Source organism: Oncorhynchus masou, unplaced genomic scaffold, assembly GCF_036934945.1.
Source record: "Oncorhynchus masou masou isolate Uvic2021 unplaced genomic scaffold, UVic_Omas_1.1 unplaced_scaffold_1471, whole genome shotgun sequence".
In the NCBI taxonomy this organism is placed as follows: Eukaryota; Metazoa; Chordata; class Actinopteri; order Salmoniformes; family Salmonidae; genus Oncorhynchus; species Oncorhynchus masou.
Window position 1 is genome coordinate 89,535 of NW_027004702.1, and position 18,394 is coordinate 107,928.

Here is an 18,394-nt window from a genome sequence, read left to right on the forward strand (position 1 = left end):
CATTTCAGATAGTATACAGTAGACTTGACTAGATGTAAACTGAACGATTTAGCAGCTTTCTTAGCTAAAATGAACAGACTAATTTATTCAACATGAAGAGCGAGGCGATTTCGAGATAAGAAGTTCTTGTGTTTCCCAATGGCCTGCTGGAATGGGCGACTGAGGAACAGCGTGCCTGACAGTCAACAGCAGGTCACAGACAAATATATGTGTATATTTAAGAAAAATGCCATGGCGACCGCGGTGCAAGTTAGAAATAGCCCAAAAACCCGCAGACAGCCACCAATACATTTTCACCCGCGACATCGTTTTCAAAGCAGTCCAATTTTAGCTTGAAAACCGCAAACATGGTAACACGAGTTTAGGAACGTCCCAAGGATCGAAAATAGCACTAACCCTTCTGGCCTTTCGAAAGTAATTCTTCCGGTATCAAAAGTCACTTCCGGTCTTGTTGTGCCATCAAATCTAAATCGTGTAGCACGAGAAATCTTACTTACTTCAAGAGCACGGTGAAGGAATTATGGTTAGTTGTATTTTTTTTTAAATAACATCTATAGATTTGCATTCGGGTAGTTTAAAATTATTGAGTAGATTACTAGCTAGCCTTGTTTTAAAACTGTGCACGCACGTCAATCAACGAACGGATGAACGTTAACTAGTTTGCTAATGGAGTCGTTTTTAAACATATGACTCGTATACCAGCTTCTTATATTACATCGTGTTATAATAATGTTCAGCTATATATTTCAATCTGCGTGTTAATTGACCAGTCATTGTCATTCTGTGTTGTATTCCGAGTTACTGTAGCCCTTTGTCATCACTCTGTTCCACTTTACATTCGTCATTGGACAAAGGCGTCTCATGTAAGGGGGGGAGGTTTAGTTAAAAATCCCGAAACTCAATCTGAACATTAAAACGCGTCGCTTGCGGTACGGGTTTGGAGGCATAAGGACCTTCTTCTCTTTCATATCAGCGAGAAATAATAAAAAGGTTAAAAAAGATACTCACCTTGTTTCCACACGGCCATATATCCATGTTACAGCGCATGTTTTATGAAAGACATACAGTGGCGGCCACTTGTGTAATGGAGCATGCACTGAACACAAGCCTAATTCGGGAGAAAGTGTGGTTCCTCAACTGGAGGCAGCTTGTGGATCTGTGTGAAACTGCTACAGTATCCTTTGTATTGGAATGATTGGTGATAAAAGGCCAAAGGTTTCCACAGCTATATCGCAACCGATGATTCTTGACGTTTCTGAACATTCAAACACCGGGCCTACCGTCTAGACTGGATGAGAAGGAAAGGAGATGGGTTCTGGTGTAGCCTACCGACTGGACGAGAAGGAAAGGAGATGGTTCCTGGTGTAGCCTACCGACTGGACGAGAAGGAAAGGAGATGGGTTCTGGTGTAGCCTACCGACTGGACGAGAAGGAAAGGAGATGGGTCCTGGTGTAGCCTACCGTCTAGACTGGACGAGAAGGAAAGGAGATGGGTTCTGGTGTAGCCTACCGACTGGACGAGAAGGAAAGGAGATGGGTTCTGGTGTAGCCTACCGACTGGACGAGAAGGAAAGGAGATGGGTTCTGGTGTAGCCTACCGTCTAGACTGGACGAGAAGGAAATGAGATGGGTTCTGGTATAGCCTACCGTCTAGACTGGACGAGGAAAGGAGATGGGTTCTGGTATAGCCTACCGTCTAGACTGGACGAGAAGGAAAGGAGATGGGTCCTGGTATAGCCTACCGTCTAGACTGGACGAGAAGGAAAGGAGATGGGTTCTGGTGTAGCCTACCGTCTAGACTGGACGAGAAGGAAAGGAGATGGGTCCTGGTATAGCCTACCGTCTAGACTGGACGAGAAGGAAAGGAGATGGGTCCTGGTGTAGCCTACCGTCTAGACTGGACGAGAAGGAAATGAGATGGGTCCTGGTATAGCCTACTGTCTAGACTGGACGAGGAAAGGAGATGGGTTCTGGTATAGCCTACCGTCTAGACTGGACGAGAAGGAAAGGAGATGGGTCCTGGTATAGCCTACTGTCTAGACTGGACGAGAAGGAAAGGAGATGGGTTCTGGTATAGCCTACCGTCTAGACTGGACGAAGGAAAGGAGATGGGTCCTGGTGTAGCCTACCGTCTAGACTGGACGAGATGGAAAGGAGATGGGTTCTGGTATAGCCTACCGTCTAGACTGGACGAGAAGGAAAGGAGATGGGTCCTGGTGTAGCCTACCGTCTAGACTGGACGAGAAGGAAATGAGATGGGTTCTGGTATAGCCTACCGTCTAGACTGGACGAGAAGGAAAGGAGATGGGTTCTGGTATAGCCTACCGTCTAGACTGGACGAGAAGGAAATGAGATGGGTTCTGGTGTAGCCTACGGTCTAGACTGGACGAAAAGGAAAGGAGATGGGTCCTGGTATAGCCTACCGTCTAGACTGGACGAGAAGGAAAGGAGATGGGTCCTGGTGTAGCCTACCGTCTAGACTGGACAAAAAAGGAGATGGGTCCTGGTATAGCCTACCGTCTAGACTGGACGAAGGAAAGGAGATGGGTCCTGGTGTAGCCTACCGTCTAGACTGGACGAGGAAATGAGATGGGTCCTGGTATAGCCTACCGTCTAGACTGGACGAGGAAATGAGATGGGTCCTGGTATAGCCTACCGTCTAGACTGGACGAGAAGGAAAGGAGATGGGTTCTGGTGTAGCCTACCGTCTAGACTGGACGAGAAGGAAAGGAGATGGGTCCTGGTATAGCCTACCGTCTAGACTGGACGAGAAGGAAAGGAGATGGGTTCTGGTATAGCCTACCGTCTAGACTGGACGAAAAAAGGAGATGGGTCCTGGTATAGCCTACCGTCTAGACTGGACGAGAAGGAAAGGAGATGGGTCCTGGTGTAGCCTACCGTCTAGACTGGACGAGAAGGAAAGGAGATGGGGCCTGGTATAGCCTACCGTCTAGACTGGACGAAGGAAAGGAGATGGGTCCTGGTGTAGCCTACCGTCTAGACTGGACGAGAAGGAAAGGAGATGGGTTCTGGTGTAGCCTACCGTCTAGACTGGACGAGAAGGAAAGGAGATGGGTCCAGGTGTAGCCTACCGACTGGACGAGAAGGAAAGGAGATGGGTTCTGGTGTAGCCTACGGTCTAGACTGGACGAAGGAAAGGAGATGGGTTCTGGTGTAGCCTACCGTCTAGACTGGACGAGATGGAAAGGAGATGGGTCCTGGTGTAGCCTACCGTCTAGACTGGACGAGAAGGAAATGAGATGGGTCCTGGTATAGCCTACTGTCTAGACTGGACGAGGAAAGGAGATGGGTTCTGGTATAGCCTACCGTCTAGACTGGACGAGAAGGAAATGAGATGGGTCCTGGTGTAGCCTACCGTCTAGACTGGACGAGAAGGAAAGGAGATGGGTCCTGGTGTAGCCTACCGTCTAGACTGGACGAGAAGGAAATGAGATGGGTCCTGGTATAGCCTACCGTCTAGACTGGACGAAGGAAGGAAAGGAGATGGGTCCTGGTGTAGCCTACCGTCTAGACTGGACGAGAAGGAAAGGAGATGGGTCCTGGTGTAGCCTACCGTCTAGACTGGACGAGAAGGAAAGGAGATGGGTCCTGGTGTAGCCTACCGTCTAGACTGGAGAAGGAAAGGAGATGGGTCCTTGTATAGCCTACTAATGGGAATACAATACATTTTAAATCATTCAGACTTTAGTGTTTATCCCGCGATTTAACTGTGCCATATTTTATTACGCCTAGGGCTATTTTTTCATACTTCTCACTGATAGCAGCAACTTGACAATCAGCTATTTAATATTTACCAAATGCACAAACGGTATGTGCTTCTGATTTACCATATGCCTACTGTGTGTTTTACTGCTTGACGGGGCTGTATGTGTTCTACTGCTTGACAGGGCTGAGTGTTTTCTACTGCTTGACGGGGCTGAGTGTTTTCTACTGCTTGACGGGGCTGAGTGTTTTCTACTGCTTGACGGGGCTGAGTGTTTTCTACTGCTTGACGGGGCTGTGTGTGTGTTCTACTGCTTGACGGGGCTGAGTGCTTTCTACTGCTTGACGGTGCTGAGTGTGTTCTACTGCTTGACGGGGCTGTGTGTTCTACTGCTTGACAGAGATGCTATAAAATACCACTAACCTGGTATTTGAGGTCTACTAATCTTACTGAAACTGAAAAGTTGATTTGAGAACTGACATGTCTACTGTGTTCTGTTATTGTTGCAGTCTCATACGATCCTGTTGGTCCAGCCCACCAAGAGACCAGAGGGACGGACATATGCTGACTATGAATCAGTCAACGAGTGCATGGAAGGTAAATTGACAGCCCCCCCCCCCCCCCAGGTGTGCTGGGTTTGGAGTGAACCTATAGGAGGGTAGTTCTACAGGAACAGGCTTGGAGTGAACCTATAGGAGGGTAGTTCTACAGGAACAGGCTTGGAGTGAACCTATAGGACTGTAGCTCTACAGGAACAGGGTTGGAGTTAACCTATAGGAGGGTAGTTCTACAGGAACAGGCTTGGAGTGAACCTATAGGAGGGTAGTTCTACAGGAACAGGCTTGGAGTGAACCTATAGGAGGGTAGCTCTACAGGAACAGGGTTGGAGTGAACCTATAGGAGGGTAGTTCTACAGGAACAGGCTTGGAGTGAACCTATAGGAGGGTAGTTCTACAGGAACAGGCTTGGAGTGAACCTATAGGAGGGTAGTTCTCCAGGAACAGGCTTGGAGTGAACCTATAGGAGGGTAGTTCTACAGGAACAGGCTTGGAGTGAACCTATAGGAGGGTAGTTCTACAGGAACAGGCTTGGAGTGAACCTATAGGAGGGTAGCTCTCTGGGAACAGGCTTGGAGTGAACCTATAGGAGGGTAGCTCTCCAGGAACAGGCTTGGAGTGAACCTATAGGAGGGTAGCTCTCTGGGAACAGGCTTGGAGTGAACCTATAGGACTGCAGCTCTCTGGGAACAGGCTTGGAGTGAACCTATAGGAGGGTAGCTCTCCAGGAACAGGCTTGGAGTGAACCTATAGGAGGGTAGCTCTCTGGGAACAGGGTTGAGAGCTCCACCACATAGGCTAAATACCCAGTCCTTGTCCCAACTGAATGCTTGGGGGTGCTTCATCTTAAAGTAGTGGTTTACTATTTCAGCAGGAATAGACTTCATTATTGTGCACTGTGGGGTAACCAAAAGGCAAAACAATCCTCTTTTTAATGGCGTTGCATATGCACGCTGTGCAATTCATAAAATGACCAAATCATTTTCTCAATTATGCCTAGGCCTGTTTGTTCATTTGTGGTGAATGTTGATGCCTGTGACTGATGTATGACTCTCCTTCCAGGCGTGTGTAAGATGTACGAGGAGCACCTGAAGAGAATGAACCCCAACACACCATCCATCACCTATGACATCAGTCAGCTGTTTGACTTCATCCATGACCTGGCTGACCTCAGCTGCTTGGTGTAAGTCAAACTGCGGTACATTGTTTTTCACACGGATTTCGATGCGTCTGAATTTTCCAACCTTTTCCTGAAGTACACCGTCTCTGTCAAAAGATTTAAAAGCGTAAATTGGTGTATGCATTTGGCTGGAGGGACTTTCCACCACAACAGGTGGTTAGAGGAGGCAGGGGAGCCTGGTGGTTAGAGGAGGCAGGGTAGCCTGGTGGTTAGAGGAGGCAGGTAGCCTAGTGGTTAGAGGAGGCAGGTGGCCTGGTGGTTAGAGGAGGCAGGTAGCCTGGTGGTTAGAGGAGGCAGGGTAGCCTGGTGGTTAGAGGAGGCAGGTAGCCTGGTGGTTAGAGGAGGCAGGTGGCCTGGTGGTTAGAGGAGGCAGGTAGCCTGGTGGTTAGAGGAGGCAGGTAGCCTGGTGGTTAGAGGAGGCAGGGTAGCCTGGTGGTTAGAGGAGGCAGGTGGCCTGGTGGTTAGAGGAGGCAGGGTAGCCTGGTGGTTAGAGGAGGCAGGTGGCCTGGTGGTTAGAGGAGGCAGGTGGCCTGGTGGTTAGAGGAGGCAGGTGGCCTGGTGGTTAGAGGAGGCAGGTGGCCTGGTGGTTAGAGGAGGCAGGTGGCCTGGTGGTTAGAGGAGGCAGGGTAGCCTGGTGGTTAGAGGAGGCAGGGTAGCCTGGTGGTTAGAGGAGGCAGGTGGCCTGGTGGTTAGAGGAGGCAGGGTAGCCTGGTGGTTAGAGGAGGCAGGTGGCCTGGTGGTTAGAGGAGGCAGGTGGCCTGGTGGTTAGAGGAGGCAGGTGGCCTGGTGGTTAGAGGAGGCAGGGTAGCCTGGTGGTTAGAGGAGGCAGGGTAGCCTGGTGGTTAGAGGAGGCAGGTGGCCTAGTGGTTAGAGGAGGCAGGTAGCCTGGTGGTTAGAGGAGGCAGGTAGCCTGGTGGTTAGAGGAGGCTGGTGGTTAGAGGAGGCAGGTAGCCTGGTGGTTAGAGGAGGCAGGTGGCCTGGTGGTTAGAGGAGGCAGGTAGCCTGGTGGTTAGAGGAGGCAGGTGGCCTGGTGGTTAGAGGAGGCAGGTAGCCTGGTGGTTAGAGGAGGCAGGTAGCCTGGTGGTTAGAGGAGGCAGGTAGCCTGGTGGTTAGAGGAGGCAGGTAGCCTGGTGGTTAGAGGAGGCAGGGAGCCTGGTGGTTAGAGGAGGCAGGTGGCCTGGTGGTTAGAGGAGGCAGGGAGCCTGGTGGTTAGAGGAGGCAGGGGAGCCTGGTGGTTAGAGGAGGCAGGGGAGCCTGGTGGTTAGAGGAGGCAGGGAGCCTGGTGGTTAGAGGAGGCAGGGTAGCCTGGTGGTTAGAGGAGGCAGGGTAGCCTGGTGGTTAGAGGAGGCAGGTGGCCTGGTGGTTAGAGGAGGCAGGTGGCCTGGTGGTTAGAGGAGGCAGGGTAGCCTGGTGGTTAGAGGAGGCAGGTGGCCTGGTGGTTAGAGGAGGCAGGTGGCCTGGTGGTTAGAGGAGGCAGGGTAGCCTGGTGGTTAGAGGAGGCAGGTGGCCTGGTGGTTAGAGGAGGCAGGGTAGCCTGGTGGTTAGAGGAGGCAGGTGGCCTAGTGGTTAGAGGAGGCAGGTGGCCTGGTGGTTAGAGGAGGCAGGTGGCCTGGTGGTTAGAGGAGGCAGGGGAGCCTGGTGGTTAGAGGAGGCAGGTGGCCTGGTGGTTAGAGGAGGCAGGTAGCCTAGTGGTTAGAGGAGGCAGGTGGCCTGGTGGTTAGAGGAGGCAGGTGGCCTGGTGGTTAGAGGAGGCAGGTGGCCTGGTGGTTAGAGGAGGCAGGTGGCCTAGTGGTTAGAGGAGGCAGGGGAGCCTGGTGGTTAGAGGAGGCAGGTGGCCTGGTGGTTAGAGGAGGCAGGTGGCCTGGTGGTTAGAGGAGGCAGGTGGCCTGGTGGTTAGAGGAGGCAGGTGGCCTGGTGGTTAGAGGAGGCAGGTAGCCTGGTGGTTAGAGGAGGCAGGTGGCCTGGTGGTTAGAGGAGGCAGGTGGCCTGGTGGTTAGAGGAGGCAGGTGGCCTGGTGGTTAGAGGAGGCAGGTGGCCTGGTGGTTAGAGGAGGCAGGTGGCCTGGTGGTTAGAGGAGGCAGGTGGCCTGGTGGTTAGAGGAGGCAGGTGGCCTGGTGGTTAGAGGAGGCAGGTGGCCTGGTGGTTAGAGGAGGCAGGTGGCCTGGTGGTTAGAGGAGGCAGGGTAGCCTGGTGGTTAGAGGAGGCAGGTGGCCTAGTGGTTAGAGGAGGCAGGGGAGCCTGGTGGTTAGAGGAGGCAGGTGGCCTGGTGGTTAGAGGAGGCAGGTGGTCTGGTGGTTAGAGGAGGCAGGTGGCCTAGTGGTTAGAGGAGGCAGGGGAGCCTGGTGGTTAGAGGAGGCAGGTGGCCTAGTGGTTAGAGGAGGCAGGGGAGCCTGGTGGTTAGAGGAGGCAGGTGGCCTGGTGGTTAGAGGAGGCAGGTGGCCTGGTGGTTAGAGGAGGCAGGGTAGCCTGGTGGTTAGAGGAGGCAGGTGGCCTGGTGGTTAGAGGAGGCAGGGGAGCCTGGTGGTTAGAGGAGGCAGGTGGCCTGGTGGTTAGAGGAGGCAGGTGGCCTGGTGGTTAGAGGAGGCAGGTGGCCTAGTGGTTAGAGGAGGCAGGGGAGCCTGGTGGTTAGAGGAGGCAGGTGGCCTAGTGGTTAGAGGAGGCAGGGGAGCCTGGTGGTTAGAGGAGGCAGGGTAGCCTGGTGGTTAGAGGAGGCAGGGTAGCCTGGTGGTTAGAGGAGGCAGGGTAGCCTGGTGGTTAGAGGAGGCAGGGTAGCCTGGTGGTTAGAGGAGGCAGGGTAGCCTGGTGGTTAGAGGAGGCAGGGTAGCCTGGTGGTTAGAGGAGGCAGGGTAGCCTGGTGGTTAGAGGAGGCAGGGTAGCCTGGTGGTTAGAGGAGGCAGGGGAGCCTGGTGGTTAGAGGAGGCAGGTGGCCTGGTGGTTAGAGGAGGCAGGGGAGCCTGGTGGTTAGAGGAGGGGCCTGGTGGTTAGAGGAGGGTAGCCTGGTGGTTAGAGGAGGCAGGGTAGCCTGGTGGTTAGAGGAGGCAGGGTAGCCTGGTGGTTAGAGGAGGCAGGTAGCCTGGTGGTTAGAGGAGGCAGGTTGCCTAGTGGTTAGAGGAGGCAGGTAGCCTGGTGGTTAGAGGAGGCAGGGTAGCCTGGTGGTTAGAGGAGGCAGGGTAGCCTGGTGGTTAGAGGAGGCAGGGTAGCCTGGTGGTTAGAGGAGGCAGGTGGCCTAGTGGTTAGAGGAGGCAGGGGAGCCTGGTGGTTAGAGGAGGCAGGTGGCCTGGTGGTTAGAGGAGGCAGGGTAGCCTGGTGGTTAGAGGAGGCAGGGTAGCCTGGTGGTTAGAGGAGGCAGGGTAGCCTGGTGGTTAGAGGAGGCAGGGTAGCCTGGTGGTTAGAGGAGGCAGGTGGCCTAGTGGTTAGAGGAGGCAGGGAGCCTGGTGGTTAGAGGAGGCAGGTGGCCTGGTGGTTAGAGGAGGCAGGGTAGCCTGGTGGTTAGAGGAGGCAGGTGGCCTGGTGGTTAGAGGAGGCAGGGTAGCCTGGTGGTTAGAGGAGGCAGGTGGCCTGGTGGTTAGAGGAGGCAGGGTGGCCTGGTGGTTAGAGGAGGCAGGGTAGCCTGGTGGTTAGAGGAGGCAGGGTAGCCTGGTGGTTAGAGGAGGCAGGTGGCCTGGTGGTTAGAGGAGGCAGGTAGCCTGGTGGTTAGAGGAGGCAGGGTAGCCTGGTGGTTAGAGGAGGCAGGTGGCCTGGTGGTTAGAGGAGGCAGGTGGCCTGGTGGTTAGAGGAGGCAGGTGGCCTGGTGGTTAGAGGAGGCAGGTGGCCTGGTGGTTAGAGGAGGCAGGGTAGCCTGGTGGTTAGAGGAGGCAGGTGGCCTGGTGGTTAGAGGAGGCAGGTAGCCTGGTGGTTAGAGGAGGCAGGGTAGCCTGGTGGTTAGAGGAGGCAGGGTAGCCTGGTGGTTAGAGGAGGCAGGTGGCCTAGTGGTTAGAGGAGGCAGGGTAGCCTGGTGGTTAGAGGAGGCAGGTAGCCTGGTGGTTAGAGGAGGCAGGTAGTCTAGTGGTTAGAGGAGGCAGGGTAGCCTAGTGGTTAGAGGAGGCAGGGGAGCCTGGTGGTTAGAGGAGGCAGGTGGCCTGGTGGTTAGAGGAGGCAGGGGAGCCTGGTGGTTAGAGGAGGCAGGGGAGCCTGGTGGTTAGAGGAGGCAGGGTAGCCTGGTGGTTAGAGGAGGCAGGGTAGCCTGGTGGTTAGAGGAGGCAGGGTAGCCTGGTGGTTAGAGGAGGCAGGTGGCCTAGTGGTTAGAGGAGGCAGGGGAGCCTGGTGGTTAGAGGAGGCAGGTAGTCTAGTGGTTAGAGGAGGCAGGGAGCCTGGTGGTTAGAGGAGGAGAGGCAGGTGGCCTGGTGGTTAGAGGAGGCAGGTGGCCTGGTGGTTAGAGGAGGCAGGTGGCCTGGTGGTTAGAGGAGGCAGGTGGCCTGGTGGTTAGAGGAGGCAGGTGGCCTGGTGGTTAGGAGGAGGCAGGTGGCCTGGTGGTTAGAGGAGGCAGGTGGCCTGGTGGTTAGAGGAGGCAGGTGGCCTGGTGGTTAGAGGAGGCAGGTAGCCTGGTGGTTAGAGGAGGCAGGGGAGCCTGGTGGTTAGAGGAGGCAGGTGGCCTGGTGGTTAGAGGAGGCAGGTGGTCTGGTGGTTAGAGGAGGCAGGTGGCCTAGTGGTTAGAGGAGGCAGGGGAGCCTGGTGGTTAGAGGAGGCAGGTGGCCTAGTGGTTAGAGGAGGCAGGGGAGCCTGGTGGTTAGAGGAGGCAGGTGGCCTGGTGGTTAGAGGAGGCAGGTGGCCTGGTGGTTAGAGGAGGCAGGTGGTCTGGTGGTTAGAGGAGGCAGGTGGCCTAGTGGTTAGAGGAGGCAGGGGAGCCTGGTGGTTAGAGGAGGCAGGTGGCCTGGTGGTTAGAGGAGGCAGGTGGCCTGGTGGTTAGAGGAGGCAGGTGGCCTGGTGGTTAGAGGAGGCAGGTGGCCTGGTGGTTAGAGGAGGCAGGGGAGCCTGGTGGTTAGAGGAGGCAGGTGGCCTGGTGGTTAGAGGAGGCAGGTGGCCTGGTGGTTAGAGGAGGCAGGTGGCCTGGTGGTTAGAGGAGGCAGGTGGCCTGGTGGTTAGAGGAGGCAGGTGGCCTGGTGGTTAGAGGAGGCAGGTGGCCTGGTGGTTAGAGGAGGCAGGTGGCCTGGTGGTTAGAGGAGGCAGGTGGCCTGGTGGTTAGAGGAGGCAGGTGGCCTGGTGGTTAGAGGAGGCAGGGGAGCCTGGTGGTTAGAGGAGGCAGGGGAGCCTGGTGGTTAGAGGAGGCAGGGGAGCCTGGTGGTTAGAGGAGGCAGGGTAGCCTAGTGGTTAGAGGAGGCAGGGTAGCCTGGTGGTTAGAGGAGGCAGGGTAGCCTGGTGGTTAGAGGAGGCAGGGTAGCCTGGTGGTTAGAGGAGGCAGGGTAGCCTGGTGGTTAGAGGAGGCAGGGTAGCCTGGTGGTTAGAGGAGGCACGAACGTTACCGTCAGACGGTGGGAGGTATGATGGAGGTATGATCTAACCTCTCACCATTACCAATAACAGGGGAGGTTAGCATGTCTTGGAGGTACGGTGACAATATATGCTTATACCGTGCATATATAAACTTTAACATATATTAACTTTAACTTAACTTTTTCCACATTTTGTTATTACAGCCTTGATTTGAAAAGTATATATTTTTTGTCCTTGGCTCACACACACAATACCCCATGACGTCAAAGTGGAATTATGTTTTTCAAAGTTGAGTCCGAGTATCCAACCCCTTTTGTTATGGCAAGCATAAATAGGTTCAGGAGTGAAAAATAAGTTGCATGGACTCCCTCTGTGTGCAGTAACCGTGTTCAACATGATTTTTGGAGGACGACCTCATCTCTGTACCCCACACATACAATTATCTGGAAGGTCCCTCAGTAGAGCAGTGCATTTCAAACAGTGATAGGCTATGCATTTTATAACAACACGGCCATTTTAATTCAGTTTTTTTTTGGAAGGGGGGGGGGGCTCGTATGTAGCCCTTTGAGCATGGTGAAGTTATTAATAACCACTTTAGATGGTGTATCAATACACCCAGTCACTACAAAGATACAGGCGTCCTTCCTAACTCAGTTGCCGGAGAGGAATGAAACTGCTCAGGGATTTCACCATGAGGCCAATGGTGACTTTAAAACAGTTACAGAGTTTAATGGCTGATAGGAGAAAACAACTGAGGATGGATCAACAACATTGTAGTTACTCCACAATACTAACCTCACTGACAAAATGAACAGAAGGAAGTTATTCACCAAAGTGAAACAGCAAAGTTTGGCACAAACACAACATATCACTACCACCACTATAACCAGTCACTACCATTACTGTAACCAGACACTACCACCACTGTAACCAGACACTACCACTACTATAACCAGTCACTACCACTACTATAACCAGACACTACCACTACTATAACCAGTCACTACCACTACTATAACCAGACACTACCACTACTATAACCAGACACTACCACTACTATAACCAGTCACTACCACTACTATAACTATAACCAGTCACTACCACTACTATAACCAGTCACTACCACTACTATAACCAGACACTACCACTACTAACCAGACACTACTACTATAACCAGACACTACCACTACTATAACCAGACACTACCACTACTACTATAACCAGACACTACCACTACTATAACCAGACACTACCACTACTATAACCAGACACTACCACTACTATAACCAGACACTACCACTACTATAACCAGACACTACCACTACTATAACCAGACACTACCACTACTACTGTAACCAGACACTACCACTACTAACAGACACTACTACTATAACCAGACACTACCACTACTATAACCAGACACTACCACTACTATAACCAGACACTACCACTACTACTATAACCAGACACTACCACTACTATAACCAGACACTACCACTACTACTATAACCAGACACTACCACTACTAACTATAACCAGACACTACCACACTATAACCAGACACTACCACTACTATAACCAGACACTACCACTACTATAACCAGACACTACCACTACTATAACCAGACACTACCACTACTATAACCAGACACTACCACTACTATAACCAGACACTACCACTACTATAACCAGACACTACCACTACTACTATAACCAGACACTACCACTACTATAACCAGACACTACCACTACTACTATAACCAGACACTACCACTACTATAACCAGACACTACCACTATAACCAGACACTACCACTACTAACCAGACACTACCACTACTATAACCAGACACTACCACTACTATAACCAGACACTACCACTACTATAACCAGTCACTACCACTACTATAACCAGACACTACCACTACTATAACCAGTCACTACCACTACTATAACCAGTCACTACCACTACTATAACCAGACACTACCACTACTACTGTAACCAGACACTACCACTACTATAACCAGACACTACCACTACTATAACCAGACACTACCACTACTATAACCAGACACTACCACTACTATAACCAGACACTACCACTACTATAACCAGACACTACCACTACTATAACCAGTCACTACCACTACACTACCACTACTATAACCAGACACTACCACTACTATAACCAGACACTACCACTACTATAACCAGTCACTACCACTACTATAACCAGTCACTACCACTACTATAACCAGTCACTACCACTACTATAACCAGACACTACCACTACTATAACCAGACACTACCACTACTATAACCAGTCACTACCACTACTATAACCAGTCACTACCACTACTACTATAACCAGTCACACACTACTACTATAACCAGTCACTACCACTACTAAATATAACCAGTCACTACCACTACTGTAACCAGTCACTACCACACTACCACTACTATAACCAGTCACTACCACTACTATAACCAGTCACTACCACTACTATAACCAGTCACTACCACTACTATAACCAGTCACTACCACTACTATAACCAGTCACTACCACTACTACTATAACCAGACACTACCACTACTATAACCAGTCACTACCACTACTACACTACCACTACTATAACCAGTCACTACCACTACTATAACCAGACACTACACTACTACTATAACCAGACACTACCACTACTATAACCAGTCACTACCACTACTATAACCAGTCACTACCACTACTATAACCAGTCACTACCACTACTATAACCAGTCACTACCACTACTATAACCCACTACCACTACTATAACCAGACACTACCACTACTATAACCCACTACCACTACTATAACCAGACACTACCACTACTACTATAACCAGACACTACCACTACTATAACTATAACCAGTCACTACCACTACTACTATAACCAGTCACTACCACTACTACTATAACCAGACACTACCACTACTATAACCAGTCACTACCACTACTATAACCAGTCACTACCACTACTATAACCAGACACTACCACTACTATAACCAGACACTACCACTACTATAACCAGACACTACCACTACTATAACCAGTCACTACCACTACTATAACCAGACACTACCACTACTACTGTAACCAGACACTACCACTACTACTATAACCAGTCACTACCACTACTATAACCAGACACTACCACTACTACTGTAACCAGACACTAACACTACTATAACCAGACACTACCACACTACACACTACTATAACCAGTCACTACCACACTACACACTACTATAACCAGACACTACCACTACTATAACCAGTCACTACCACTACTATAACCAGACACTACCACTACTACAACCAGACACTACCACTACTATAACCAGACACTACCACTACTAGTGTTTGTATTCATTTGGGGATCTATCGCATCCCACAACTGTCCCAGACCATGTTTGGAATATTTATTTCTCACACAGAATAGAATAGGTCAACTTTTGTACTATGGGAGATAGTAGATTGACGTAGGCTAGTGCTTTCTCCGTTAAGTACCGTGTGGACACACAGTTGTACCAGCCCATGTTTTAATAAATCGTTCCGTCTGTCTCCTCTAGGTACCGTGCGGACACACAGACGTACCAGCCCATGTTTTAATAAATCGTTCCGTCTGTCTCCTCTAGGTACCGTGCGGACACACAGACGTACCAGCCCATGTTTTAATAACTGTAACCAGACATCGTTCCGTCTGTCTCCTCTAGGTACCGTGCGGACACACAGTTGTACCAGCCCATGTTTTAATAAATCGTTCCGTCTGTCTCCTCTAGGTACCGTGCGGACACACAGACGTACCAGCCCATGTTTTAATAAATCGTTCCGTCTGTCTCCTCTAGGTACCGTGCGGACACACAGACGTACCAGCCCATGTTTTAATAAATCGTTCCGTCTGTCTCCTCTAGGTACCGTGCGGACACACAGACGTACCAGCCCATGTTTTAATAAATCGTTCCGTCTGTCTCCTCTAGGTACCGTGCCGACACACAGACGTACCAGCCCATGTTTTAATAAATCGTTCCGTCTGTCTCCTCTAGGTACCGTGCCGACACACAGACGTACCAGCCCATGTTTTAATAAATCGTTCCGTCTGTCTCCTCTAGGTACCGTGTAGACACACAGACGTACCAGCCCATGTTTTAATAAATCGTTCCGTCTGTCTCCTCTAGGTACCGTGTGGACACACACTAGACGTACCAGCCCATGTTTTAATAAATCGTTCCGTCTGTCTCCTCCTAGGTACCGTGCGGACACACAGACGTACCAGCCCATGTTTTAATAAATCGTTCCGTCTGTCTCCTCTAGGTACCGTGCCGACACACAGTTGTACCAGCCCATGTTTTAATAAATCGTTCCGTCTGTCTCCTCTAGGTACCGTGCCGACACACAGACGTACCAGCCCATGTTTTAATAAATCGTTCCGTCTGTCTCCTCTAGGTACCGTGCCGACACACACAGACGTACCAGCCCATGTTTTAATAAATCGTTCCGTCTGTCTCCTCTAGTTACCGTGCCGACACACAGACGTACCAGCCCATGTTTTAATAAATCTCCTTACCGTCTGTCTCCTCTAGTTACCGTGCCGACACACAGACGTACCAGCCCATGTTTTAATAAATCGTTCCGTCTGTCTCCTCTAGTTACCGTGCCGACACAGACGTACCAGCCCATGTTTTAATAAATCGTTCCGTCTGTCTCCTCTAGGTACCGTGCCGACACACAGACGTACCAGCCCATGTTTTAATAAATCGTTCCGTCTGTCTCCTCTAGGTACCGTGCGGACACACAGACGTACCAGCCCATGTTTTAATAAATCGTTCCGTCTGTCTCCTCTAGGTACCGTGCGGACACAGACGTACCAGCCCATGTTTTAATAAATCGTTCCGTCTGTCTCCTCTAGTTACCGTGCCGACACACAGACGTACCAGCCCATGTTTTAATAAATCGTTCCGTCTGTCTCCTCTAGTTACCGTGCCGACACACAGACGTACCAGCCCATGTTTTAATAAATCGTTCCGTCTGTCTCCGCTAGGTACCGTGCGGACACAGACGTACCAGCCCATGTTTTAATAAATCGTTCCGTCTGTCTCCTCTAGGTACCGTGCCATGACACACAGACGTACCAGCCCATGTTTTAATAAATCGTTCCGTCTGTCTCCTCTAGTTACCGTGCGGACACACAGACGTACCAGCCCATGTTTTAATAAATCGTTCCGTCTGTCTCCTCTAGGTACCGTGCGGACACACAGACGTACCAGCCCATGTTTTAATATATCGTTCCGTCTGTCTCCTCCAGCCCATGTTTTAATATCGTTCCGTCTGTCTCCTCTCGGTACCGTGCCGACACACAGACGTACCAGCCCATGTTTTAATAAATCGTTCCGTCTGTCTCCTCTAGGTACCGTGCCGACACACAGACGTACCAGCCCATGTTTTAATAAATCGTTCCGTCTGTCTCCTCTAGTTACCGTGCCGACACACAGATGTACCAGCCCATGTTTTAATATATCGTTCTGTCTCCTCTAGGTACCGTGCCGACACACAGACGTACCAGCCGTACAACAAGGACTGGATCAAGGAGAAGATTTACGTGCTGCTGCGGCGTCAGGCCCAACAGGCGGGGAAATGAGACCAACAGCCCAGTTCCAGAATGGCTGCACTGCAGACGCCTGATCTCACAACCACCTGGATAGGTGTTTAACATGTCTAAGCACATCTTATGTTATAGCAATCTGTTGCCCAACCATTGGTGGATGCAACATCTGCGATGTAGGCTGCCTGGAACGCGACCATCAGGGGAATTTGCCCCTAGATGCTTGGGTCAGTTTTGCGTTTTCCCTAGTCATGGTTGATTTTTTTTTGGGGGGGGGGGGGGCTTGGATCTGTACATAGGGGAACCTTCACTCCGGAGCGTTTGGAAAGGGAGGGTTGAATGATGCTATGAATCCAGGATATTTTCTAGAGGGAAGGGGGGGGGTGGTAAGGCAGCTTACATTTTGTTAAAATGTTTGTATTTAAAGAAAATTTCCCCTTTTACTAAAAAAAAAAAGTAGTCTTTGTCTTTTACTTTTAAAATAAAAAATGATTCTTTGTTACTGTTTGTGGTTGTGTTCTACACAGAGTGGACAAAACATTAGGAACACCTGCTCTTTCTATGCTGCAGACTGACCAGGTGAAAGCTATGATCCCACTTGTTAAATGCACTTAATTCAGTGTATATGAAGGTGAGGAAACACGTTTGAAGAAGGCTTTTTAAGCCTGGAGACATAGATTGTGTATGGGTGCCATTGAGAGGGTAAATGTAAATGGTCAAGACGACAAAAGATTTAAGTGCCTTTTGAACGGGGGTATGGTAATAAGTGCCAGGCACACTGGTTCTGTCAAGAACTGCAACGCTGCTGGTTTTTTAAACGCTCAACAGTTTCCTGTGTGTTTCAAGAATGGTCCACCACCCAAAGGGCATCCAGCCAACTTGACACCACTGTGGGAAGCATTGGTGTCAACATGGGCCAGCATCCATGTGGAACGCTTGTAGAGTCAACATGGACCAGCATACCAACACCTTGTAGAGTCCACATGGGCCAGCATCCCTGTGGAACGCTTAACACCTTGTAGAGTCCACATGGGCCAGCATCCCTGTGGAACGCTTTAACACCTTGTAGAGTCAACATGGACCAGCATCCCTGTGGAACGCTTAACACCTTGTAGAGTCAACATGGACCAGCATCCCTGTGGAACGCTTTCAACACCTTGTAGAGTCCACATGGACCAGCATCCCTGTGGAACGCTTTCAACACCTTGTCAACATGGACCAGAGTCAACATGGACCAGCATCCCTGTGGAACGCTTTCAACACCTTGTAGAGTCAACATGGACCAGCATCCCTGTGGAACGCTTTCAACACCTTGTAGAGTCCACATGGACCAGCATCCCTGTGGGAACGCTTTCAACACCTTGTAGAGTCCACATGGACCAGCATCCCTGTGGAACGCTTTCAACACCTTGTAGAGTCAACATGGACCCATCCCTGTGGCATCAACACCTTGTAGAGTCACATGGACCAGCATCCCTGTGGAACGCAACACCTTGTAGAGTCCACATGGGCCAGCATCCCTGTGGAACGCTTTCAACACCTTGTAGAGTCCACATGGACCAGCATCCCTGTGGAACGCTTTCAACACCTTTAGAGTCCACATGGGCCAGCAGTCCACATGAGTCAACATGGGCCAGCATCCCATCCCTTGTAGAGTCCACAACCAGCATCCCTGTGGAACGCTTTCAACACCTTGTAGAGTCCACATGGACCAGCATCCCTGTGGAACGCTTTCAACACCTTGTAGAGTCCACATGGACCAGCATCCCTGTGGAACGCTTTCAACACCTTGTAGAGTCCACATGGACCAGCATCCCTGTGG

General features: G+C 51.0%; 1 protein-coding gene across 2 annotated transcripts; it reads left to right on the top strand.

Moving 5' to 3' along the window:
• The first annotated feature begins 434 nt into the window (after positions 1-434).
• LOC135530970 (enhancer of rudimentary homolog) lies at positions 435-17,074 on the top strand. 2 transcript variants are annotated; one of them, XM_064959140.1, is made up of 4 exons: positions 435-523; positions 4,234-4,321; positions 5,344-5,464; positions 16,506-17,074. In XM_064959140.1, exons 1-4 carry the CDS (start codon positions 521-523, stop codon positions 16,606-16,608), a joined length of 315 nt encoding a protein of 104 aa, XP_064815212.1. In that variant the 5' UTR covers positions 435-520; the 3' UTR covers positions 16,609-17,074. The 2 variants fall into 2 exon arrangements, with proteins under 2 accessions (XP_064815212.1, XP_064815211.1); XM_064959139.1 differs by having other exon boundaries at positions 435-521; positions 4,229-4,321.
• Positions 17,075-18,394: the final 1,320 nt, after the last annotated feature.

What these genes read in the sequence shown, in the direction of transcription:
- LOC135530970 (XM_064959139.1), top strand. An exon ending in AGTCAACGAGTGCATGGAAG is followed by an intron (nt 4,322 to 5,343) that starts GTAAATTGACAG and finishes CTCTCCTTCCAG; the next exon opens with GCGTGTGTAAGATGTACGAG. An exon ending in GCTGACCTCAGCTGCTTGGT is followed by an intron (nt 5,465 to 16,505) that starts GTAAGTCAAACT and finishes TGTCTCCTCTAG; the next exon opens with GTACCGTGCCGACACACAGA.